Here is a 24,757-nt window from a genome sequence, read left to right as displayed (position 1 = left end):
AAGGCTGGCTAGAGGAGTGAGGAGAGGACGCACCCGGCTGGCTTTTAGACAAAGGAGGACCCTGACGTCCCCCACCCTCCAAGTGAGCCCAGGTCAGGAGAACCTGCCACTCCAGCACGCGACGCCACTGCATCCCTCCCAACCGCGTCTGGGCCCCGCCCCACAGTGGCGGCCCCGCCCCACTCTTCCTGGCCCTGCCCCTGGGCTAGTTCTCGCGCTCTTTCAAAGTACGCGAGCACCGGCCGAGACTCGGGGCCGGCGGTTGGTCGGGCGAAACCATCTACTACGCTACGTGGGAGGGAGCGAAGAGCCTTCGTCTCCACATTTTTGGAATCCTTAGCGTTTTCAGACCCAAGTTCTTGTCTTCTTTTAGTTTCAAGAAGGTCTCAGTTTTCTCAGCCTCTGAGGAGGGGACCTAACTTGTTGGGGAGGGCGTTATTGTCTCTCTTTGAGGGGCCCTCCCCCGTCAGCGGGGATCCGGTGGGAGAGGACGGCGACGGGCGGGGGGAGGAGGCGGCCCTAGCGCCATTTTGTGGGAGCGAAGCGGTTGCTGGGCTGCTTTCGGGTCTCCCGCTGTTCCAGGCTCCCCGTCGGGCTACCTAACTGCGGCCTAGCGGGTGAGTCGCGGCTGCATCTCAGTAAGGACGCCCCTCGTGCCGCTGCTCTCCCATATGGGCGACTGAGGCGGATGCAGCGGCGTCGGCGGCCGTCCGAGGATGGGAGCCGGGAGGCCCGGCCAGTGTCGTCCTGCCTAAGCGGCCTCACGCGGGAGCGGTGTTAGGGCTGGCGCCAAAGCAAGGATGCTAGGCCCGTGGTACCGTGCAGGATGAGGCGGGGCCTGGCCTGGCTCCAGGCCCGGGCAGCGCCTGGTGCCTTCGGTACTGGGCACTCGGGGGGGACACTGCCAGTTCAGGCCTTATGCCCCTGCGGCCCCACCCCGGGACGCGCTTAAAAACTCCTCCTTCGGCCGTCACGCACTGGCTTCTGGGAGGTGCCAGCCAGGATCACGGAGGACTTGTCGCCGCTGTTTCCAAGGCACAAGTTTGGGAGCCCCAAAATGAGGAACTTTTCTCTCTTCTTCTGGCTCACTCCTGTTCATTCAGTCTTCAGGTGTGAGCATTATACATCACTTTCTGAAGGAAATCTACTCTGGTCCACACACACGCCGCAACCAACTTAAATTCATCCGGGTCTTATCAGGGTTTTTTTTTTTTTTCCAGTAGCATATATCACGTTTGCAACGAAATAGTTGCCTTTTTACCGTATTTTTCTTGCTTATCCCGACCCCGTTTGTTACCAGCGTGGCACTTGGGATCGACTGATTTCAGTCTTATAGTTGTAGCACCTGATGCAAAATAGGCACTCAGGAATCGTTTATTGAATGAATAAATTGGGGGAAGTATCATACATTTTCATGGGAAATCACTATCCTTGTCCTTGCCTCCTCATCTCTTAGTGATAACCAGTGTGTGTAAGAATCCAAACAAATGAAAAAAAGAATCTAAACAGGAGTTTTTCTGGAAGTTAAAGAACAGTAATGTGATGAGAAGAGTTTTCAGCTGATTATAAGGTAACAGTTTTCCTCCCTTGAGTGCCAGTCATTCATATCTCTTTTCCTTTTAAAAAAGTTAAGAAAAGATGTCTGAATATATTCGAGTAACCGAAGATGAGAATGATGAGCCTATTGAAATACCATCAGAAGATGATGGGACTGTGTTGCTGTCCACGGTTACGGCCCAGTTTCCAGGAGCATGTGGTCTGCGCTACAGGAATCCAGTATCTCAGTGTATGAGAGGTGTCCGGCTAGTAGAAGGAGTTCTGCATGCACCTGATGCCGGCTGGGGAAATCTGGTGTATGTTGTCAACTATCCCAAAGGTGTGTTGCCACTTGGTTTTGCAATAATGCTAAAGGATGGTGAAGTTTGTGTCTCATTCTAAGTCACCCACCATGGCCTCTGTTCATGGTGAAATATCTGTAATGTGAGTTATTCCTTAAACTATTATTAGTCTACTAGTTTGGAAGATGACTAGTCTAAATTAGTCAAAATTGAGAATTGCAGAACATTTTTAGAGAAAACATGGCATCTGTGTTATAAATTACTGGAACAAGTGTTATTAACCCGTTGACAAATTTAAGAATCTGTTAACATTTTGCATCTGTCGTTTCAGTCTTTTGTAGATACAGTCTTCTAAAATACCCCCCAGTTATGATTTGGTCATTGTACAAACACTTCATTCATTCAGCTAACCTGACTCTTTTTTCTTTTCCTTTAAATGAACATCAACTGTAGTAACTCAAATCTTGAATCAGTATGAACTAATCTTTTGTTTTGTTTTTTTTTTAAAGATTTATTTCTCTCCCCCCCTCCCCCCGCCCCAGTTGTCTGTTCTCTGTGTCTATTTGCTGCGTCATCTTCCTTGTCTGCTTCTCTTGTGTCAGCGGCATGGGAATCTGTGTCTCTTTTTGTTGTGTCATCTTGTTGTGTCAGCTCTCTGTGTGCAGCGCCATTCCTGGGCAGGCTGCACTTTTCTTTCGCGCTGGCGGCTCTCCTTTTGGGGCTCACTCTTTGCACGTGGGGCTCCCCTACGCAGGGGACACCCCTTTGTGGCACGGCGCTCCTTGAGCTCATCAGCACTGCTCATGGGCCAGCTGCTCACGGGTCAAGGCAGCCCGGGATTTGAACCTCAGACCTCCCATGTGGTAGACGGACGCCCTAACCAATGGGCCAAGTCCACTGCCTGGTCCTAATCTTATTTCTTCTTGCTGCCTCTTGTAAATCTAAGAAAAGTAAAAAGATTAAGAAATGTACCAAGAATGTAGGTGTATTTTAGCAGTAGGAATGCATGTGGTTGGTACAGCTGTGTGTTAACTTTTATTATAACTTGTTATTGCAACAAAATTAGCCCATCAAAGTTGCTCAAGATGCCTGACATTGACACCAAGAAAGCTTTTAATAGTGCAACTCATTTTTTTAGTATGTTGTTCTTAAACCATTGACTAGAGGTTAATATTTACCCAAATTTAAGATGTTATTGATTTCTTTTTCCTTTCCAGAGATTAGTCTTGAAAAAAGAAACTTGAGATTTATCTTACTACAAAATTAGTGTTGAAAGATTAGGAAAGATGAAAAAAATTAAAATTACCAACTCCACCATGTAATTTTCTGGTGTGTAGTCTTTTGATTATGTAACAGATATTTAAATAATTAAGCAAATATATTTATTTTGTACGCACAAAGATAGTATCACACTGCTTTACTCTTTTTTTTTAATTAGAGAAGTTGCTTTTTTCCCCTAATATTAATGTATTTTTAAGTCATAGTGAAGTATGTATTTTTGTTTGATACTTCCTTTAAGTGAGAGAACATACAGTTATAATTTTGTGAGTTGGGAATCCCTGAATTTACAACAGGAAAGCACCCTAGCCACTTATTCTAGCCCTTATTCTGTTCGAATGCTAACATTTTCTTGCCAAAACTTTTCATTGTGTTAACATTCTTAGAATCTCCCTTTTGCTTTGCTTTTCTAGACATAAGAGGTAGTGTATTTTAAGAAGTATTAAAGGAAGTTTTCTAAAACATTTCTGCTCATTTTGTTCAGATAACAAAAGAAAAATGGATGAAACTGATGCTTCATCAGCAGTGAAAGTGAAAAGAGCAGTTCAGAAGACGTCCGATTTAATAGTGTTGGGCCTGCCATGGAAAACAACTGAACAGGATCTAAAAGAATATTTTAGTACCTTTGGAGAAGTTCTTATGGTGCAGGTAAACTTTGACTTCATTACCATCTCTGTACCCATGGATGAGCATTTCTTTTATTTTAGTGGCACTGTATTTTCATGTTCAGATAATACTTGAGTATTACTTCTTATGTGTATACATAGGGGATGCTGAAAAGAAATGTGGCTTATACTGTTTGCCTTTATGCATGTACTGTAGATTTTTGCCTTTGATATTAAAAAATCCTGCTATTGCATAAAAGCTTAAGGGAAGTAGACTACATTAGCTTTTTTTCTGCGTACATGATTTTGATGAGAGATTAGAAAGCAGCATTTTCTGCTTTTCCCCATTTAATTAGTTGAGATTTGTAAACAGATCTAGTTTATCCTTGTATTTATTCTAAAACATTACTGTTAAAATTCTAATATGTAAATGAGTTTTACTCTGCTGTTCACATAACCTGGATTCAACATTAATCCTCCTATTGCTTTTTACCTCGTGCATTACTTGGTTTAAATTTTAATTAAGCTATTGCATCCTGCTAATTCCATTCAAATTGTATGTCAGGGAAATCTGTGATTTGCTTCCATGTGTGATTTGTGTGCAGTTTTAGTAGGATAAATGTAAATCATCTTTTCTAGGTCAAGAAAGATATTAAAACTGGTCATTCAAAAGGGTTTGGTTTTGTTCGTTTTACGGAATATGAAACCCAGGTGAAAGTAATGTCACAGCGACATATGATAGATGGACGGTGGTGTGACTGTAAACTTCCTAATTCTAAGGTACTTTGCTCTTTCTTCCTTTATGCTTTGCTGACAAAACTGCCTTAGAAGACACTGTAGGAGAGTGGATGTAGCTCAAGTGGTTGTGTCTGCTTCCCATGTACAAGGTCCCAGGTTCAATCCCTGGCCCCAGTACGTCAAAAAAAAGTAAGAAAAAAGTGTAAAATAAGACACTAAATATACTTAGGGTAATGATGGGGTATGTTCTTGAAATTGATTTTTACCCTGAAGCCTTAGAGCCCTAGTATATGCTGATGTATTTGTTTGAAATATTTAGTTTCTTACCCCTTCAAACTAAAATTTTGTTCACTTTTATTTCCCTTTTCTATTGATTTAACAATTTCTTACATAGTTACATGTTGAAGCATCAATCAGAATACATTAATTTTATTACAAAAGCCCAACTTCCACCAGTCTTACTTATTTGGAACATCATCTGATAAAGCAGATGAGTTTTGATTGATCTAATACCATGATGCTCTTTTCATTGCTCATATAATATTTCTGGTGTTTTTTCTCCCTTTTGATTTAACCAGCAAAGCCCAGATGAGCCTTTGAGGAGCAGGAAGGTGTTCGTTGGGCGTTGTACAGAGGACATGACTGCTGATGAGTTGCAGCAGTTCTTTTGCCAATACGGAGAAGTGGTAGACGTCTTCATTCCCAAACCATTCAGGGCTTTTGCCTTTGTTACATTTGCAGATGATCAGGTATTTTTCTCTTTAGTAATTTTGTCCCTGTTAATTAGGTAAATTTCTCTTGAACTTTTCCTACCCAGCTAATTGCCGTATTCATCTGAGCTTTCTGACCTTGCAAAGTGTGGCATATATGACCCTGGATATATGTGGTATAGCCTTGATATTTTCAAATGTATGACATTTGACTGGGAGCGTTATGTAGCTTTTGAAAATAAACTGGGGAAGAAATCCCTGCTGCCATTACTAAGGCTAATGGCTATTTGGGGGGTTACATGAAATTAGTATTCATTGCTAACTTTTCCAGCTTAGATAATGGCTTGAAATCTAGATTTTATTGATACTTTTATGTATAAGTCAATAGCTTAATCTCTTTTATTTACATCCCTATTTCTTACAGGTTGCCCAGTCTCTTTGTGGAGAGGACTTGATCATTAAAGGAATCAGCGTACATATATCCAATGCTGAACCTAAGCACAATAGCAATAGACAGTTAGAAAGAAGTGGAAGATTTGGTGGTAATCCAGGTGGCTTTGGGAATCAGGGTGGATTTGGTAATAATAGAGGGGGTGGAGCTGGCTTGGGAAACAATCAAGGTAGTAATATGGGTGGAGGGATGAATTTTGGTGCTTTCAGCATTAATCCAGCAATGATGGCTGCAGCCCAAGCAGCTTTGCAGAGCAGCTGGGGTATGATGGGAATGTTAGCCAGTCAGCAGAACCAGTCAGGCCCATCAGGTAATAACCAAAGCCAAGGCAACATGCAGAGGGAGCCAAATCAGGCCTTTGGTTCTGGAAGTAACTCCTACAGTGGCTCTAATTCTGGTGCAGCAATTGGTTGGGGATCAGCATCAAATGCAGGATCAGGCAGTGGTTTTAATGGAGGCTTTGGCTCAAGCATGGATTCCAAATCTTCCGGCTGGGGAATGTAGACAGTGGGTTGTGGTTGGTTGGTATAGACTGGTGGGAATTCAATTTTTTCTAAACTCATGGTAAGTATATTGTAAAATACATATGTACTAAAAATTTTCAAAATTGGTTTGTTCAACGTGGAGTATATTCAGCAGTATTTTTGACGTTTTTCTTTAGAAAAAGGAAGAGCTAAAGGAATTTTATAAGTTTTGTTACTTAAAGGGTTGAAATATTGAGTGATTGAAAGTGAACTGCTGTTTGCCTGTTTGGTAAACCAACACTACAATTGATATCAAAAGGTTTCTCCTGTAATATTTTATCCCTGGACTTGTCAAGTGAATTCTTTGCATGTTCAAAATGGAACCATTGGTTAGAACTACATTATTTTCTCCTTGTTTTAATTTGAACCCCACCATATGGATTTTTCCTTAGGAAAATCTCCTTTTTAGGAGATACATGGTGTCGCTGTGTTTGGTTCTTTAGTTTTTGTTTTTGTTTTTAACACTTGTCTCCCCTCATATACAAAAGTACAATATGAAGCCTTCATTTAATCTCTGCAGTTCATCTCATTTCAAATGTTTATGGAAGAAGCACTTCACTGAAAGTAGTGCTGTAAATATTCTGCCATAGGAATACTTCTGTCTACATGCTTTCTCATTCAAGAATTCGTCATCACGCTGCACAGGCTGCGTCTTTGACGGTGGGTGTTCCATTTTTATCCACTACTCTTTATTTCATGGAGTCGTATCAACGCTATGAACGCAAGGCTGTGATATGGAACCAGAAGGCTGTTTGAACTTTTGAAACCTTGTGTGGGATTGATGGTGGTGCCGAGGCATGAAAGGCTAGTATGAACGAGAAAAAGGAGAGAGCGCGTGCAGAGACTTGGTGGTGCATAATGGATATTTTTTAACTTGGCGAGATGTGTCTCTCAATCCTGTGGCTTTGGTGAGAGAGTGTGCAGAGAGCAATGATAGTAAATAATGTACGAATGTTTTTTTTGCATTCAAAGGACAGCCACATCTGTTGGAAGACTTTAAGTGAGTTTTGTTCTTAGGTAACCCCCGTTAGTTGAATGTGTTAAGTGAAACGATACTTGTATTTCCCCTATCCCTTTGTCAACTGCTGTGAATGCTGTATGGTGTGTGTTCTCTTCTGTTACTGATAAGTAAGTGTGGCAATGTGAACTGAAGCTGATGGGTTGAGAACATGGACTGAGCTTGTGGTGTGCTTTGCAGGAGTTCTTGGAAGCAGAGTTCACCAGTGAGCTCAGGGTGTCTCAAAGAAGGGTGGAAGTTCTAATGTCTGTTAGATACCCAAAAGAATGCTGTTTGCTGCAGTTCTGTGTCCTGTGCTTGGATGCTTTTTATAAGAGTTGTCAATGTTGGAAATTCTTAAATAAAACTGATTTAAATAATATGTGTCTTTGTTTTGCAGCCCTGAATGCAAAGAATTCATAGCAGTTAATTCCCCTTTTTTGACCCTTTTGAGATGGAACTTTCATAAAGTTTCTTGGCACTAGTTTATTTTGCTTCAAATAAACTTATTTGAAAAGTTGTCTCAAGTCAAATGGATTCATCACCTGTCATGCATTGACACCTGATACCCAGACTTAATTGCTATTTGTTCTTGCATTGTCCAAAGTGAAAGTTGTTTTTGTGTTTTTTTCTCCTTTTTAAATCTAGTTTTTAATAAGTCTGGGTGACCACACCTAAAATGGTAAGCAGTACCCTCCAGTTTTTCTTAGTGCCTCTGTGCATTTGGGTGATGTTCTATTTACATGGCCTGTATAAACCTCAACTCTGAGAAATCATGCCTTTTAAAAATATTCTTATTTGGGGGTTGGGCAAAACAATTACTTATTTTTAAATGCTTTGTAGCAAAGCACATCAATTGAAATGAAGGGAATATATCAGCACCTTTCTAGTTTGGGATTCAAAAAGTGGAATTAATTGCGATAGGGGTAAAGTAGAAGAAACCACAAATTATCTTGTGCCTGAAATCCATTAAGAAGCCTGACAGCTTTAAGAACTAATAGGGTGGGTTGTCTGTCTGTAGAAGTGTTAAGTGAAATGGGCTTTATCCTCCAAAGGTAGGGGAATATAGTAATGTTGAATAAAATCGTTTACAAAATTCAGACTAGACTCTCACATTGCATTGTTAAGTATGTAAAGCAATATATTGATTCTTGGTTGTACTTTTTATGTAATCAATTCTGAGCTTTGAAGAGCTCATTTTCTTTCTCATTGGAAGAATGTTACGATTTTTGTGTTGGTAGTTTGCCTGATACCCTTCTCTAATTAGGTTATGGTAAATAGGTTGTCATTTTGCAAGTTATGTGTTTTGAACATTTATTATAAATGAAGTCACCCTTTAGACTTGTGATCACCACCTTGTTTCATTATTCAGTTTCCTCTGTAAAAGGATCTTGAGTTGTTTTACTTTTTTTTTTTCTGCATCTAAATTCTGCATGATTTCCAAATCCTGTACCATCTGAATTTTGCATTTTAGCACTTGCACTATTACTCAGCAGCAGTAACATGGTAACACTTAAAATGGTATTCGGGGACCTCCAAAGACTAAACTGACAAGCCTTCAAGGAACCCAGGGGTAAGTTAACTTGTCAATAGCATGGTTTTAATCCCTTATTTACATTTATGTAAATATTTCCAGTCATAGGAGGTTTCCAATGTTGAGTAGCCTTTTATTAACATGTTTATGGTACTACATAGCTATGGGCATTAATTCTGCCCTTAAAAAGGTTGAAGTTTAGAAGTACTTAAACTATTTGGCACAGAATTGTTTTAAAGTCTATTTGGTCATCTAAATGCATTCATTCTAAAAAAATTTTGAACCAGTTGAATAAAAATTTTTGTTGTTACCACAGTTTAGTGTCTGGAGTCTTACTGGAAAAACAAAACTTCTTTTTCTAGATGTGACAAGAATGCTGGAAAGTTACCTTTTAAAAGTGACTCAAAAAGTTGCACTTATTAGGCATGAGAAATTAAGCCCAAACTCAGTGAATTTTTACATATCATGGTAACTGTTTAACAACACTGAAAAACTTCATTAAATGTTAACTATTAAAATTTCTTAGGGATGAATAGTTGACTAAAATGAAATTAGGTAATTAAGGCTAAGCCAGCTTACATTTGGTCCTTAGTAGGAAAAAGTAGGGGTTACCAACTTGCTAATTTAGAAGATGTGATCATTAGATTAATTTTATTTTGTTGAGTACTGAGAGAGTAACTCTTAATTGTATGTTAGAGTTCTTTACTCAGCCTTTGTATGCTCTGTGATCTGTTCGGTGTAAGTGTGCCCCAGGTATTTGATGTTCACTATAAAAAGGAAGCGGGGAAGGCAAACTATTTATCTGTAGTATCATCACTTATTTCTAATGTTGTATTTCATTGTAAGGATATGTCACATTAATTTGACAGGTCTTCTGAATTTAAACATCATTTCGGGTATTTCCAATTGCTATGAAGATCCTTAGAATTAAGTTAAATTCGTAATATTGGAATTACTAGGTCAAAGACTATACGTGTTTTTTAAGGCTTTGGAATGTATTGCCACATTGTCTTAGAAAATTTGTATTATCTCTGACCATGTAAAATAATAGTATTCCATGTTTTTTGGGTTTTTTTTTTTTTTTTTGGTTTTTTTGTCTGCCGTTTTGGAAACTAAATTTATATGTTTGATGGTATTGGTTTTTTAACATGGAAATCAGTAGATACCCAGGCTAAGGTATTAATGTTTCCAGTTATTTTTAAAGAATGATTCAAGGTTATTCCTGTACTGGTAATGCTGTAGCATCTGAAGTGTTCATACAGATCAATAAATCCAAAAACAATTTAAAAACAGGCAAGTAATATGAATAGACAATTTATAGAAATGCAGACAGTATGAAAAGATATTCAACTTTGTAAGTAATTTAACTGCAAATTCAAGCAATGGAATTTGTATTGGATTGGCAAAAAATAGATATCCCCGTAATGGCTTATGTCCCCTTTGAACCAAAGAGAAATGGGTGGAGTTACAAGCTAAGTATCTGTAGTAGCAATCTCGTTTATAATTAGGATTTGTGTTATTTTTGGGTGAGGTGGCAACTGCTGCTGCTGAGATTGTTTACAGGTATTTTTAAAAATGAGGAACCATTTACTGATTGAAGGCATTCAAAAATTATTTATTATGTTCTTGATCCAGGGAATATAGTTTATAACTTTGGTGTAGACTCCATACTGATCTGCTTCCCCACAATTAATGGAACCCCAAGACACTATGCCTCCCACAAACCATCTCTGTGTTTCATTATCTAGAAACACTAATGCCCCTCCACTGTCACCTTTACAGCTGTCCTTACCCCCAATTTCTAAGCCAGCGCATAGCATGTTATCAGTTACCTTTGCCTTTGGATAAGGCTTCTTTTCATATGTTGAAGTACATTTTTCGTGGTCAATGATTGGTAGGTCCACAAACATTAGACTTCTGGCAAGAAAACCCCTTTGGGTTAATCCCCATCCAGATGCAGTTCCAATGTCATTTGTCCTCATGAAGGAATCAGCTTCTTTTCTTGGCAGACAAATAGGCCTGATGTTGTTATTGATTTCAACTCTGTTCTTCAATTTAATCAGTGCTATGTCGTTGTTGAAACCAGCATTGTGAGTGTAGCCTTCATGTATAAAAACGGACTCTGCATGTGCTTGGGTAGAATGAGATGATAGTCTTTTCAAGGTACCCATTCTAATGTCCAGGGAGGACGCATAGTCTTTTTGCGCATATACTGCGTGAGCAGCTGTAAGGATCCAGTTGTCATATAAAAGTGCACCTGCTGCTATAGTGTCACCTAGTAACAGAACTTGCCAAGGAAAATCACCAAGCCTTGCGTTTTGCCCTCCATATATACGACCTCTTGTAGTACGATTTGATATGCCACAAACTGTGGATAAAGAAGCAGATATGTAACCTTTATAGAAGCCCAGTGGTGTTTATTTCAACTCACTTTAAAGTTGTAGTATGTATTTAATGTAAACCAAAAGTCAGATCATGTGACTTGGTGGGTATCTGCTATACAGGCATGCAATGCTGTTTTAAAACAGCACAGTTCAGAGAAATTATAAAACCTTTAGTCAATTTTTAACTCAGAAAATGGGTGAAAATTAACTTTGAAAAAAGAAGCTGTTTTTTGCTAAAAGCATTTGGCCTACAAGATTGGAAAACTGATTAATAAGGCAAACAGGAATTAGCTGAGCACTGGGTGGTGTGCATAGAAGTGAATGTAAATGGCCTTTTTGTTGCTTCTCATGTCTTATTTGTAAAGTATTTACTGTGTAATTCTGGTACCAAGGTCTTAGGATTTGCAAAATTACTTTGACCTTTGAACATTTAAATGTTTTTTTAAAAGTGAGAATGTTGCCATTGTAGCCAGGGCCCTTTGGGTTCAGAAATGACGGTTTTTGGTCTGATTCATTCTTCCAATACTAAATTTTCCTGTGTTTTTATTGTTAACTAAATATGCTCATTAGCATAGCATATATATTTCCTGTTGTTCCAGAATACTTGTATTAAAACTTATGTGAGCTGCGGTACAGATTTAAAGAAAGAACTAATCTAAGCCAAATAACACAGGGGTAATGAATATAGTATTACCTTTCTGGATTATTGGGGGTTTTTTTGTTGTAGTTTTGTTTTGTTTTAAATCACTCTATTCAGATCAACAGAGCCAATTCTGGTTAAGAATTTTAAAGTACTATTAAAACGCAAATTGCATTAATGTTTAAAAACTACATGTCATTGAAAACAATTGCTTAGGGAAATAATCAAGTTATTAGCTTTGGGTTTTAATAGCATTTTTACAGAGAAGAAAAGTAACAGAAGAACTCATGTTTATAAATGTACAAATGGGTTAAGATAATTTAAAAATTCATTTAATTTTTTATGCTTGCCTAGTTATAAGGTCAAAACTAATCAAATGACTGATGTAGTCAGCATCTAACAACCTCTCCATATGGAAAGGGGATAATGAGAACATATTATTTGGGAATAATAACTTGGTCTAAGAGCCAAGTGCTGGAGTTAACATTTCTGCCTACCACAGCTAAAGCACTACTTACTGTCTACTACCTAGTTCTACCTTCCATCAATTATGAATCTCTCCTATAAATGTATCCATTACCAGGCTCACAGACTGGGAGTGATTTTTCTCCTTTGGAGCTCGTCCAGAATCCATCAGCCTCACACACATATTTACCTGCAAATCATTGGAAAAGCAAAAATGTTTAACTGCATGTATAAGGTGGTTGTCATTTGCTTGAATACCCCTTGAAGAATGTTGATTCTTGAGCATCAGTGGAAAATAGAGGTGTCTGAATAACCATTTTACATGATTTCATGAATAGGAGGTCTCTGCATTACCATGTTTGCTTGCAAAGTGGAAACCTTTTAGATGTGTAACGTGAATATGTATCAAGATCTCAAGTGCTTAATGATAAGGTTTTGACTTGTTAAATTAAACCATTTGGAATATATTGTGTGTTTGTAGTAGTCATTTACTAGATAAGATCTGTTTTCAGATTTTTGCAAATTGACATTAAAGTACTTCAGCTGTAATATTTCACTTAGCAGTGGGAGAAGTACCTTTTAATCTTTTGTCTAGCCTTAGCCAAAAATGTTAATTTTCAGGCTGTAAGGGCTTAAGTTCCAAATACTACCCTTTGAAAAATTTGCTTACCATCATAATTCATTTTCATTGTGTAGAAGGTCTTTTTACAGCTGTACTGAATCTCAGCTTTGTAGGTGGTCACTTCGGGACCTGTGATGTATTCCATTTGGCCATTGGGTATATCGTCAGGAGGGCCACAGTCGATGACTAATAAAGAAAGATGGGGGAGGGGCTCAGTTTATACTTTAAATACTGGTGTCAGAAGCATCTAGGTAAGTAGTTGTGCAGTGTGGTGCTATAGCTCGAAGCTGTATTTTCTCTGTACAGTGACAATCTTTAATTTCATCTCTGAAAATGGAGAAAATCTTTTAAGATCGTCATCTCTGTTCTGAAGTGCATGACTAGATGGAGGCGAGTCAGTCATCCCTGGGTAAGAAGTGTTGTGACACCTTTCCTAAAGGAAGCGAATTTAAATCTACTTAGTTCTTCAATGCTCAGTTCACTCAGCACAGGAGAAGAAAACAGCACCACCTATGCAGTCTGGTTCTATATGAGATGGCACAACTTTACAATATGGTTAACCTAAAGGTACAAAAGATGCAGAACAGTACAAAGAAGACTGAAGGACTTGGCTTGTTCTTATTTAAAGCCTGTTAGATGACTCTTAATAAGGAAACTTTTTAGAAGACCTGGAAGTGGTAAGAAAAATTTGGAGATGTTGGCTGATTGATAATAACTTGAGTTTGGATTAGAATTCACGGTTGTTCGGACATTACTGGTAAAAAAAATAGCCAATTCGTAAGATAGTGAATTCAGTCTAAAAGTCAGTTGTCTACACAGTAGACCACCAAAATTTGGTGTGTTTCTATAGTGGATATTGGAAGGTTACATTTAAGTAATTTTCAGTGATTTACTGAGTGTCTACCATGTACCTGGCTCTGTGCCAGTGCTTTACCTACATTACCTGCAGTTCTCACAGCAACTGATGGGGCCACATTGCCGTGCCAACGCTGAGGAGGCAGGTGGAGAGATGTGCCCACAACTACACAAGTGGCTGAGGCAGGGTTCGAGCCCAGACCTCTAACCCCCAAGACTCCCATTAGTGTCAGTACTTGTTTCCGGCTGAAAGAAAAGGACTGGTCTCGTGGGTGGAAATAATAAATTTATGAAATTCAAGCGTTTGAATTCTCCTAGGGAAACCCTTGCAAATGTGCAAAAAGATATGCATGGGTTTTAACCAGAACTGTGTGCTGATAGAAATTTGGAAACAAAATTAGGATGTATTTGGCAATGGAATACTTTGCAGTCATTAAGAATAAGTGGCTGTGTTAATATTTGATGTGGGAAGATAACCCCAGCCATACTGGGGGGGGGGGGTACATTGCAATCCAAGTTTTATGTCCCATTTTGGTAATTCATAATGAAATACATAGCATGGGAGAGGAATGTAAAGACACTCAACTTAGTGGTAATTTGGATGAGTTCTTGTAAATGTTGATATTTTTTCAATCAACGTCTATAACTTAAAATTTAAAATTTATTTTTCAGTGTTTTATTTATGAAAGTAGTTATAAATATTTTTAAACTGATTCTTAGTTGACAAGATGAACATACACCTGTACCCTCGTTGCTATATATTCATGTATTTACAAAAGCACACCCATAATTATTCCACCCCCCAGGAGTGTGTGTGTAATGGAGAAATACAGGCCAAAACAGGAACAATGACGATCTCATGGAGGGACTGTGGGTATTAGGATGTTTGTAAATCCCTGCATTTCCTTGCTTTCTACAAAGAATATTTTTATGCCTGAAAAAAACAGCTTTTTAAAGAGCACATTTTTCTAAAGCAGATATTTTTCTTAGCTGGTTCTGTTTTAACTTCTAAGAGCACTGAGAGATAAGCAAACTTGGAATTGAAGCTCTGATAAACAAGAGTATTAGAAAGCCCACACGCGGCAATAGAAGCTGCAACGGTTTTGGGACTTGTAGTCACCACACGACCGTACTCCTGCATGCTGGCATCGGCTGGTCCCAAGATCCATCTTTCTGACAGACTGCAGCATATGATTTCAGGGGCAAATAACCCTAAAGAGGAATTCAGAGAACATTGATTTTCTTATTTACATCATAAACTCCATTCACCGAAGCTGATAGAACACTTCCTACTAGTGCTTTATGAGATACTGCCGAAGGGGTAACGGCTCACGTGGCTGGTTTTGGAACGTGAAGGGTGGACCACCTGGCACTAGGATGCATGGTTCGACTCTGAGCAGTGCACATGCATAGGTGTCACAAGCAGCTTTGCTGGTGTATGCCCCCTGCGTTCTGGATCTCATCTTTCAACATAGGAATTTTGTGAATCAAATGCTGACCCTTGTGGTAATTTATAACAGCAGTTTTTAGCTTTCCACTTTAATTCAAGACTATATTAGATCTCATGAGTTCTCATGTTTGGTCAATATAGGGATCAAAATAATTACGACTGAAGCAATTCTAAGTGCCAAAGGGTTTGTGGTCCAAGAGCTTGGGAAAGGCCAGTCCCATGCCACAGAGCTAATGTGTCCAGGTGTTTTTCTAGCCTGTGGCCATTAAACTGGAGGAAGGCTATTAAAAATACTTCGATAAGCTTTGCATATGTGTTTTCCATCAGCTTTCATTGCTAATATCATTTACAGGGAAACATTTTTGACATTTTAGAAGTGTTTTTCTAGAACAGTAAAATGAAAGACTATGGCTTTGGCAAAAGCGTTACACGTCAAAGGATATTGGGATTTTTTTTTTTATTGGAAACTGAACAGGTTTGCAGTCCATGGAGCTGGGAGAAAGAACCCACCCCGCCCCGAGAAGTTCTGCAAGGTGGGAAAAGTATGTCACTTCTTTTTAATTTGATCCCTCCACAGGTCTGTGGATTGCATAGCTAGCTATCATTTCAATGTTATTACTTTTTACCACTGGGATTTGGTGACAGTTTTGAAGAACATAAAGAGGACGTGTTAATCTCTTACCTGTGCCCCTAAAGCAACGTCTAAGCATTTTTTAAAATTATACTCCCTCTCCCTTAACAGTGATCACTATGTATAACTTTGCAGAATGTACTATTTCCAAAGGCCATTTAATTTTTTGTGGGCCCAGGAGTTGTTTCATGGAAAGGTCATCATCTGACCAGCAGAGGACTTTAATACAAGGTATTGTCAAAGAGAACATGAAACAAGGAAAGCAAACTTGATTTTCTGTAGTGCGGCCACTCAATAAAAAATTGTCCATTTTAATTACCAGCCTTCCAAAATAGCTTTAACAGCAGAATTCCTAAGAATAAAAAATTCTCCCTCTTGTATTCAACTTATTTTTGTATCTTTGATTTTAGATGTAAGAACCTAGTGTTGACAGCTGTTTTTCCATTTTCCTTTCACGCCTTTGCACATATAGATGTGTACACATTTAAAAACCGTGACTGTGGTGCACCTAGTTTTGTAATAACTTACCTGCAGAAGTTCATAGCCAGTCTCACAAAAGACGGAGAAGTGGTCGTGCAGGACGTATTTGTCTTGCACAGGTGAGATGTGGCCGTTAGGTGGCACCATCGGATTAGGGCAAGGCTGAGCTGTGCAGAGGAAATGAGGCTGTCGGTTTTGACGTGGTCTGTACCAGCCAAGTCTGAATTTAGCCATTTAAAGTTCTTGGTTTACAAAAGGAACATGTAACACAGAAAAGGAGCTTGCCGCAAGTGGGAAAGATTAAACTCAGTTGCTTGTACGAGTTTGGATTTCTTGCCTCGCCTGGGATACAGCCAAAGGTACGGAAGGCGGCAGGACAGTGTTGGCACTGGGAGCATCCGCATCGCGGGAGCATGCTTAAAATCGAGAAGTAGCATGACTTTGAGGAAAGGATCTAGATTTATGGGTTTAAACGCAGCTCTCCGTCTCCCAGTGGATATTTTTAACCTCTCTGAGCCTCAGTTTCCTCATCTGTGAGATGGGGGAGATGATTATAGTTCCTCACTTCCCAGGGCTAGTGAGGACCTCAACCAGTGTCTCTGTAGGCGTGCGTGGCCATGAAGCCTCCTGGGGGCCCAACGGGGAGCCATTCGTGGGAGAAAATGGGTCAGCAGCTTTGTGCTACACAGGTGGAAACCTGAGGGGCCACTGACACCATGAGCCCTCTTGAGCGTCTCCCCACAGTGCTCAGGCCACCAGGGGCACCCTCTTCCACTTTGGCACCACCACGCCCTGACCTGCCATGGCTTGAACCATCCCTCCAGCTACTCCTAAAACATGCTGCCATGGCTGAGTTCCCTTCTCCCGGTGACAACCGCTCCCAGCGACCTGATGAGCCTGCTAAGCTGGAGCGGCTGGGGTCACCTCAGCCAGCTGTTGTCCTGGTGACTTAGTCCTGTGCAGGCCCCCGAGCCTCCCTCAGGGACCCAACCTCCAAGGCCAGGCTTGTCAGCCCACTGGGTGCCCGGGCCAGGCCCCTGCTCACACGCTCCCTTCCCCCACCCCCTCACCTCCTCCATTCCGGCCTCTTCTCACCCACCATTTCTCTTAGAACCTGGCAAAGCCTGATTTCTCCCCCAGTGGCTCCCTCTGTTACCAGCATTTCAGTTTTAAGCATTTTATTTCTCAAGCCTAGGTCTTTATTCCAAAAGGCTTTAAAAAATGAACATAGGATAAATGCCATAATCCCAAAGCGCTGGTCTCCCTCGCCTGGACCAGTCGCGCCCTTGCCTACACTTCCGTCAGGGGGGCCCAAGGCTGGTCTCTTCTGATCAGGTGTTCTCATTTACAAAGTTACCCCCTATCATCTCCTGGCCACCTCCTCCAGGCCACATGGTGGCCTTCCCTGCATTGGCTCACTGGTGACCATCCTTTGCCCATCATGCGGTAAGAAGGAAAACAGGACTCAGAAAGGGTCCTTAGCCGGTTCAATGTCACGTGGCCTGGAAGCAGCAGTGCCAGCGCACACCCCGGCATGCTGTGCTCCAGGCACGGCCTGCAGCTTTTTGGTTTCTTTGTGCTTTGTAGCCGTCACCCATTCCTGCCTCCCCAGCTCAGTGACCCTGCTCTTTCCGTGACATTCTGAAAGACCCGTGGGCTGAGAGCAGCGAGAGGGCTCGAGGACAGGGACCTGGAAGTGAGTCAAAGGAGGTGACGCGGATGGAAGTGTGCAAGCTGAGAACTAGCTTGGGGCGTTCAAGGTCTGCCCCTTCTCTGACGGAAGCCCCCGCCTCTCACAGGCTCGCCCTCTGCAGCCTGCTCGGGCCTACACTTGCCTCTTCCTGAAAGGTCCTTCCGTAACACCTACTTACCCTGCAAGTCCCGTCTCCGTGTTTCCTCCTGGGCTAGGAGGTCCCCCTGGTGCTCCGCTCCCCACGGGGCTCTGGTTATGTCACTGTGACTCTTCCTGTCCCCTCACACATGCACACACACTGGATCGACAGCAGAGGCTGTGGGTGGGGACTGGCCTTGCGTTACGTGTCCCCCCACGTGGGGCCTGATGCACGTCCGTAGCCCCGGGGAATGCCGGGAGGGTGGGCAGGAGGGAGAGGGGTGGATGGCTGGGTGGAGGGGCAGGTGGAAGACGGCGGTGCCCCTGGGGGACCCAGCCTCACAGTTCACCCCACTCAAGCCTGCTCTGCCTCCCAGAAAGAGTTTGCCCTTTCCATGCTGCCCTCTTCTCGGCCAGCTGGCCCCGTAGCCCCCCAGCTCCCCGAGACCCCCTTGCTCTCACCAGTGCTCGTATAGCGGATCTTCCAGCCCGTGTGGTCCCCAGACTCATCAGTGACAAAGGTGACAGTTGCAGTGTTGCTCTTCGTTTCAATTCTGCCAGGCAACGTCCTCCCACAAAACGGGCCGTACTCCTCTTGGGCCGTGTGAATCTGCGAGAGGAGAGGCCAAGAAGCCTCGGGACGCGCTGCCCCAGAACCCGCCGGGGTTGGAGGGCAGCCAGATGGCAGCGGCGGCAGTGCGGGGAGGGCTGGGGAGCGGGCCTGGGGCCGGGTGTCCCCCAGTCCCTCCCTGCCTCGGAAGGTCAGAGCCCGGCTCAGGCCTCCACGAGTCTGGGGCGGGGAAGGGCCCTGGACAGGGTGCTGCTGCTGGAGGTCTGGCCGGATGAGAAGGCTTGCCCCCGCCCGGCGCCTCAGCCTGCACCCCCTCACCCAGAGAGAGGGTGCGGCCTGCCCCCTCCCCTCCGCGGGGCCTGCCCGGGGGCCACTTCCAAAACACACGGCTCCGTGGTGTGGGGGACCAGAGCGGACAGCACCCGGGGACAGCTGGGAGGGTCTGGGGGGAGCTGGGCTCCCCGGAAGTGGACCTTGAGGGAGTCGTAGGGGCACTGGGCGTCAGGGTGCGTCTCTACGTCGAAGGACTGCACGAAGTCCAGGACGAGGCTGAAGCCCTGCTCCAGGCGGAGGCTGTAGGAGCAGCTGGAGAGCTTGGGGTACGGCCGCGGGTACTCGGGGCTGCTGAGCTCCCCGGACCGCTCGGTGAAGACCTGGCCCGAGCACAGAGCTGGGGAGAGGGCAGAGGGCAGAGGCAGGGTGAGCTCCCTGCGGGCCCCGCAGGGCGCAGGGGCAGGGACGTGGCTGGGCCACCTGTGTCCCTGGAGCTGGGCAGCCCAGAACCCACCGCTCCACCCAGCCTGAGGCTGCGGGACGCTCTGGGAGGACGTGTCTCCTGCTTCGAGGCTTTAGCTGGCCGCGCTCGGTGTGGGGTTCACCAGCGTCCCCCATTTTCACCCCCAGAGAGGTCGGGAGTCCCAAGCTGAGACTCCTGGGCTGAGGCATGTCCTGGGCCAGCCCCAGGGTGAGGGATGTGCAGGTCAGCCTCTGACAAGGGACTGGGGACCCTTTTTGCTCCCCACAAATTTGGGGAAAAGGAAGGAGGGGTGTCCCTGTGAGGGAGGGGACATCCTGCTCGCCTGATCCCCCGTGCTGACCCCAGCAACTCCCAAGGTCACCCACCAGGCGGCTCCCCACCCCTCCCCAGGAAGCCTGGCCCACCCACCAGGGAGGGCCTCTCCCCCCCACCTCCCCCCAGCGCAGGGCTCTCCTTATCAGAACAGCTGATTCTCTTGTCGGAGGAGCCCTGGGACCCTGTCCCTCCTAAGAGGGGTCCCCCGCCCCTGCGCTTCTAGGAAAGGGGGGTTCCCAGCCCTGGCTTCCTTCCTCCAGTGGCTGCTCCCCAGCAGGGAGGGTCTCTGCTGGGCTTGGGGAGCCAGGCCGCCCCCTCGGTGAGAACGTCCCTGGTGGCCCTGCTCTGGGCCGGCCCCCAGCTCCAAGCACACAGGCCCCCTGGCCAGGAGGTGTTCCCAGGGTGCTCCCAGCCCAGGGAGGTAGAGGGGACCCGGCTCCCCCTTCCCTCCCATGTGAAGGCCAGCCTGGCCCTCTCCCTCTTCAAACTGGGGGGCTGGCAGGCCATCCTCGAGACTCCTCTGGCTCAGGTGGCTCCCCTGGAGGGGGTCCCGCCAGGCTGGGGCTCATCCAGACCTCGCTGAGGGGAAGGAGAGGGCGGGGGCCTGGGTCTGCGCAGCCTGCCCCGCCCCCGACGCCCCAGAGATACGCAGCAGGCTGGAGGTGGAGCGGGTTTATTGTTAGGTCCGAGGGGTGGGGGTGGGGGGGTCTGCAGGCAGGGGGACTCGCTGGGTTCTGGCCCACTGGGCAGGCCGGAGCCCGAGGGGGGGCTAGAGGCTCTGCTCTGGAAGAGAGATGACAGCAAGGTGAGGCAGGGTCAGCACGGGGGTCAGGGCCGCCCACCCCCCACGGCCCAGTGGCCTGGCAGCGTGAGGAGGGGGTCAGGGGGTCCAGGCAGTGGAAGCCACAGGGCTTTGGGCCCACCCTGTCCCCCACCCTCAAGTTGTGTGGAGGAACTGTGGGGCGCCAGGTAGCCCCCCCCTTCTTCCCCAACTCCTGGAGGCCCAGTGACAGCTGCCCAAGGGGCTCCCAGGGCCTGAGAGGAGGGAAGGGGCTGGGGTGGCGGGGAGAATAGACCCCGGCTCAGGTGGGGGAATGGATGATGGGAGGAGGGGGAAGGAGAGAGAGGCCAGCTTTGGGGGTCCCTCGGGGCCCCCTGGGCAGAGCAGCTGGGGCCTGGAGGAGCTGGCTGGGTCCCGGCCCAGGGACCTGCCCCGGCCGGGCTCACCTGAGCAGGTGCGCTGGTTCCGGTGGAGGACGTAGCCCCGGCGGCAGGAGCAGTAGAAGCCGCCCAGGTGGTTGTGACAGTGGTGGTCACAGGTGGGCGCCTCCCCCGGGGGCGCCTGGCACTCGTCGATGTCTGGGAGGAGGGCGGGTGGCGGGGGTCAGAGGGATGGGGTGGGAAGGCACAGAGACTAAGGGGGGGCTGGCCTGGCCAAAGACAGAGGGTGCCCCCCGAAAGTGGACCCCCCCGGGCCCCCGGGGCCGCTCTCGGCTCACCCTCTGCTGCGTAGACGGCCTCAAAGCCCGCGAACGGCTTCTCGTTGGAGTAGTCGGAGCGGAAGGTGACGTCCAGGCTGGGGCCCGGCGAGTAGAAGGTGTCGTTGCCGGGGGCGCGCTCCGTGTCGGTGCTCTCCCGCCCGCACAGCACGGCCAGCACCTTGGGCCCCGCGCTCAGCTGTGGGGATGGGGGGGGCACGGGGATCACGGGGAGGGGGAGCCGGACCCAAGGCCAGGCCTCCTCCGACGGACCGGGCCCGCAGGGGTCCGTGGCCCCTGCCCCGGCCGGTCCCTGGGGACCCCCAGGCCCCCCCCCCGCCGGGCTGAGCACCTTGACGTAGTCGTACTCGCAGAGATGGGAGAGCTCCAGGTCAAAGTAGGTGAAGTAGAGGCGCAGGCGGTAGCCGGGGGGTGCCGTCAGGGCCCAGCGCCGCTCCTGGTCGTTGGGGTACTCCCCGGGGAAGCCGGGGGACGCCAGGCGCCCGAACACGGGCTCAGGCCACCGCGGGGCGGGGGGCACGGCCGCCGTGCCCCACAGCAGGCCCAGGACCGTCAGCAGCCTGAGGGCAGGGCAGGGGGCGGGTGAGGGCCTGGGGGGCTCCTTCTCCCCCGGCCCTGCTGCGTGGCCGTGGTGGGGGCGCCCACCCACCTCATGGTGCTCTCGCTCGTCCCGCTGCCCGGGCCTGGTCTGCGCCCGCGCGGCCCTCACCTTTGATCTGTTTGTCTAACCACCGGGCCTGCGCTCCCCCCTCCGCCTCTCTGGCCCCGGGATTCTGGGAATCGACTCCATGACTCCAGAGTTCCGGGACCCAAAGGAGCCAGCAGCTGGACCAAACCCCCGGACGGGCCCGACGCCCGTCCTGCTCTCCGCCCTTGCCCACAGCCTCCCGCTTCCTCCTCAGTCGTGCCCCGGGGTCGGCTGCGGTGCCACCCTGCAGAGCAGCAACGGGTGCGTCTCGGCAGCAGTGGGGGACTGAGCACTTGCAACTCCGTTTCCTCCAGACACCCCACTGGAAGGATAGAAACGGGATTTCTTTTCAAAGGCAGGAGTCCTTGAGGACGGAGTGAATGGGAGAGGGAGCGGCCAGCAACGACACTCCGGAAGCTGGATAAACAGAGGGACAGGAGGAAATACCTCCTGACCGCGACTTCCACGCCGGCAGCAGGGAAAGCCAGGAACCAACACGGATTGCCCAAGGGCCCAGGAATTGTGGGCACCAAGTTTTCCTGGAAGTGGGGAAGATACCAGACAATTCCTATTTCCTGTGGAAACTTGAGACTGGTGTCTGGAATGAGTAAAATGGAGGGCACCAGGTTGAGGGGAGGTAGGGGTGGCAGACAGAAACCAGCAGCATTAATCAGCCGTCTTAGACGCTGAGGCTCATCCCCTCCCGCCTCTTCCCGGACACGCCTCCTAAAAGCTGGCAGCTTTCTCCCTTTTCTGGAAAATCTGACCAGTCCAAGAGGAAAGACTCCAAAGTTCTATAAGCAAGTGGCTCAGCCACATCACTGACAGTGAGAGTCAAATTGACATGCCCCATCCACGTACTAAGAGCTTCCAATGAGCTTTTTCAGTTCCCATTGAGAAAGGTGACTGAATTAGTCAGGGTTCTCTAGGGAAACAGAATCAACAAGAGATCTCTGTCCATAGTATGTGGTTTTATAAGAGTCTCTCACGTGACCGTGGGAATGCACAAGCCCAGTGGGGAAAGTCCTTGATGAGTTTCCAGGAGACTTTGACTGTCCAAAGACAAGCTGGGAAATTCTCACTCAATGCTGGAATCACTTCCCCTTTTAAGGCATTCAACTGATTGGATAAAGTGTCACTCATTGCTGATGGCAATCTCCCTGATTAGTGTAATTGTAACCAGCTATCTATGATTTACCACTGCGGTAAAGTCAATGGTGACCAAAGTCCATAAATGCCCTTGTATTACCGTTAGCCCAGTGCTTGCAGGACCAAACAACTGGGCACAATTACCTGGCCAAGTTGACACATTAGCCTAACCATCACTGTTACTAAGGAAAACCTCAAACATGAGAGAGAAAGATCCACCCCCCCCCCAAAAAAAAGTCAACCGACGAATATAGAAACAATGCAAGGAGGAAAAAAAAATGTCCCAAACCAAAACAAAACAATATCTTCGGTGAAAAATGAACAATACTACAATCAAGAAGCAAAAAAAAAGAACACTTTTTAAAAAGGATACTCAGAAACTTAAAAAAATATGATAGAAACAATGCAATAGAATGTTTGGAAGATAAGGTTGAATAAATCTTCCAGAAAATAGAGCAAAAAGGGGAAATGAAAAACAGCAAAAGAGAAGGGCATTAGACTGAGGCAAGAACCAGAAATAAAAGGCATTCAAATTGGAAAGGAAGAAGTCAAAATTTCATTATTTGCAGATGACATGATCCTATACATAGAAAACCCTGAGAGATCTACAACGAAGATTCTAGAACTCATAAATGAGTTTAGTAAAGTCGCAGGTTATAAGATCAATGCGCAAAAATCAGTAGCATTTCTGTACACCAATAATAAGCAAGATCAGGAGGAAATCAAGAAACAAATACCATTCACAATAGTAAATAAAAAAATCAAATACTTAGGAATAAATTTAACTAAAGAGGTAAAGAACTTATACACCGAGAACTATACAAGATTGTTCAAGGAAATCAAAGAAGACCTAAATAAATGGAAGACTATTCCTTGTTCATGGATAGGAAGACTTAACATTATTAAGATGTCTATCCTACCAAAACTGATCTACACATTCAATGCAATCCCAATAAAAATCAACGCAGCCTTCTTTAAGGAACTAGAAAAACTAACTATGAAATTTATTTGGAAAGGAAAGAGACCCCGAATAGCCAAATACATACTGAAAAAGAAAAACGAAATTGGAGGAATCACACTACCTGGCTTCAAAACATACTATAAAGCTACGGTGGTGAAAACAGCATGGTATTGGCATAAGGAGAGACACATAGACCAATGGAATCGAATTGAAAGCTCTGATATAGAACCTCACATATACAACCACATAATATTCGATAAAGCCACCAAACCCTCTCAACTGGGAGAGAGTGGCCTATTCAACAAATGGTGTCTGGAGAACTGGATAGCCATATGTAGAAGAATGAAAGAGGATTACCATCTCACACCTTATACAAAGATCAACTCAAGATGGATCAAAGACCTAAATATAAGAGCCAAGACCATAAAAACCTTAGAAAGCAGTGTAGGGAAACATCTACAGGACCTTGTAATAGGAAATGGATTTATGAATATCTCACCAAAAGCACGAGCAGCAAAAGAACTAATAGATAAATGGGACTTCCTCAAAATTAAAGCCTTCTGCACCTCAAAGGAGTTTGTCAAGAAAGTAAAAAGGGAGCCCACACAGTGGGAGAAAATATTTGGCAATCATATATCTGATAAGAAACTTATAACTTGCATATATAAAGAACTCCTATATCTTGAAAATAAAAAGATAAACAACCCATTTAAAAAATGGGAAAAAGACTTAAACAGACACTTCTCCGAAGAAGAAATACAAATGGCAAGAAAGCACATGAAAA

General features: G+C 45.3%; 2 protein-coding genes across 9 annotated transcripts; one reads left to right on the top strand and one right to left on the bottom strand.

Annotated features, from left to right (window-relative positions):
• The first annotated feature begins 287 nt into the window (after nucleotides 1-287).
• Nucleotides 288-12,631, top strand: TARDBP (TAR DNA binding protein). Of its 3 annotated transcripts, XR_009187327.1 has the most exons (9): nucleotides 288-617; nucleotides 1,629-1,876; nucleotides 3,601-3,764; nucleotides 4,361-4,501; nucleotides 5,038-5,208; nucleotides 5,594-6,804; nucleotides 7,542-7,823; nucleotides 8,616-8,714; nucleotides 12,283-12,631. XR_009187327.1 is itself a non-coding variant. In XM_023585785.2 (6 exons), the coding sequence occupies exons 2-6, from the start codon at nucleotides 1,639-1,641 to the stop codon at nucleotides 6,122-6,124; spliced, it is 1,245 nt and encodes a 414-aa protein (XP_023441553.1). In that variant the 5' UTR covers nucleotides 291-617; nucleotides 1,629-1,638; the 3' UTR covers nucleotides 6,125-12,631. The 3 variants fall into 3 exon arrangements, 1 of the variants encoding a protein (XP_023441553.1); XR_009187326.2 differs by lacking the exon at nucleotides 7,542-7,823 and having other exon boundaries at nucleotides 291-617; nucleotides 8,616-12,631; XM_023585785.2 differs by having other exon boundaries at nucleotides 291-617; nucleotides 5,594-12,631.
• On the bottom strand, nucleotides 10,270-21,936 carry MASP2 (MBL associated serine protease 2). 6 transcript variants are annotated; one of them, XM_004482547.5, is made up of 11 exons: nucleotides 21,825-21,936; nucleotides 21,507-21,735; nucleotides 21,176-21,353; nucleotides 20,904-21,035; nucleotides 19,078-19,274; nucleotides 18,496-18,643; nucleotides 16,251-16,369; nucleotides 14,775-14,853; nucleotides 12,835-12,972; nucleotides 12,280-12,354; nucleotides 10,270-11,043 (listed from the first exon to the last, which is right to left on the bottom strand). In XM_004482547.5, exons 1-11 carry the CDS (start codon nucleotides 21,827-21,829, stop codon nucleotides 10,280-10,282), a joined length of 2,064 nt encoding a protein of 687 aa, XP_004482604.2. In that variant the 5' UTR covers nucleotides 21,830-21,936; the 3' UTR covers nucleotides 10,270-10,279. The 6 variants fall into 6 exon arrangements, 3 of the variants coding, with proteins under 3 accessions (XP_004482604.2, XP_058160406.1, XP_058160407.1); XM_058304423.2 differs by having other exon boundaries at nucleotides 10,270-12,354; XR_009187323.2 differs by lacking the exons at nucleotides 10,270-11,043; nucleotides 14,775-14,853.
• Between the last annotated feature and the right edge of the window lie 2,821 nt (nucleotides 21,937-24,757).

Source organism: Dasypus novemcinctus, chromosome 9 (assembly GCF_030445035.2).
Source record: "Dasypus novemcinctus isolate mDasNov1 chromosome 9, mDasNov1.1.hap2, whole genome shotgun sequence".
Taxonomy (NCBI): Eukaryota; Metazoa; Chordata; class Mammalia; order Cingulata; family Dasypodidae; genus Dasypus; species Dasypus novemcinctus.
The sequence above is the reverse complement of the archived record's forward strand: the minus strand, read 5'-3'. Positions and strand labels throughout refer to the sequence as shown.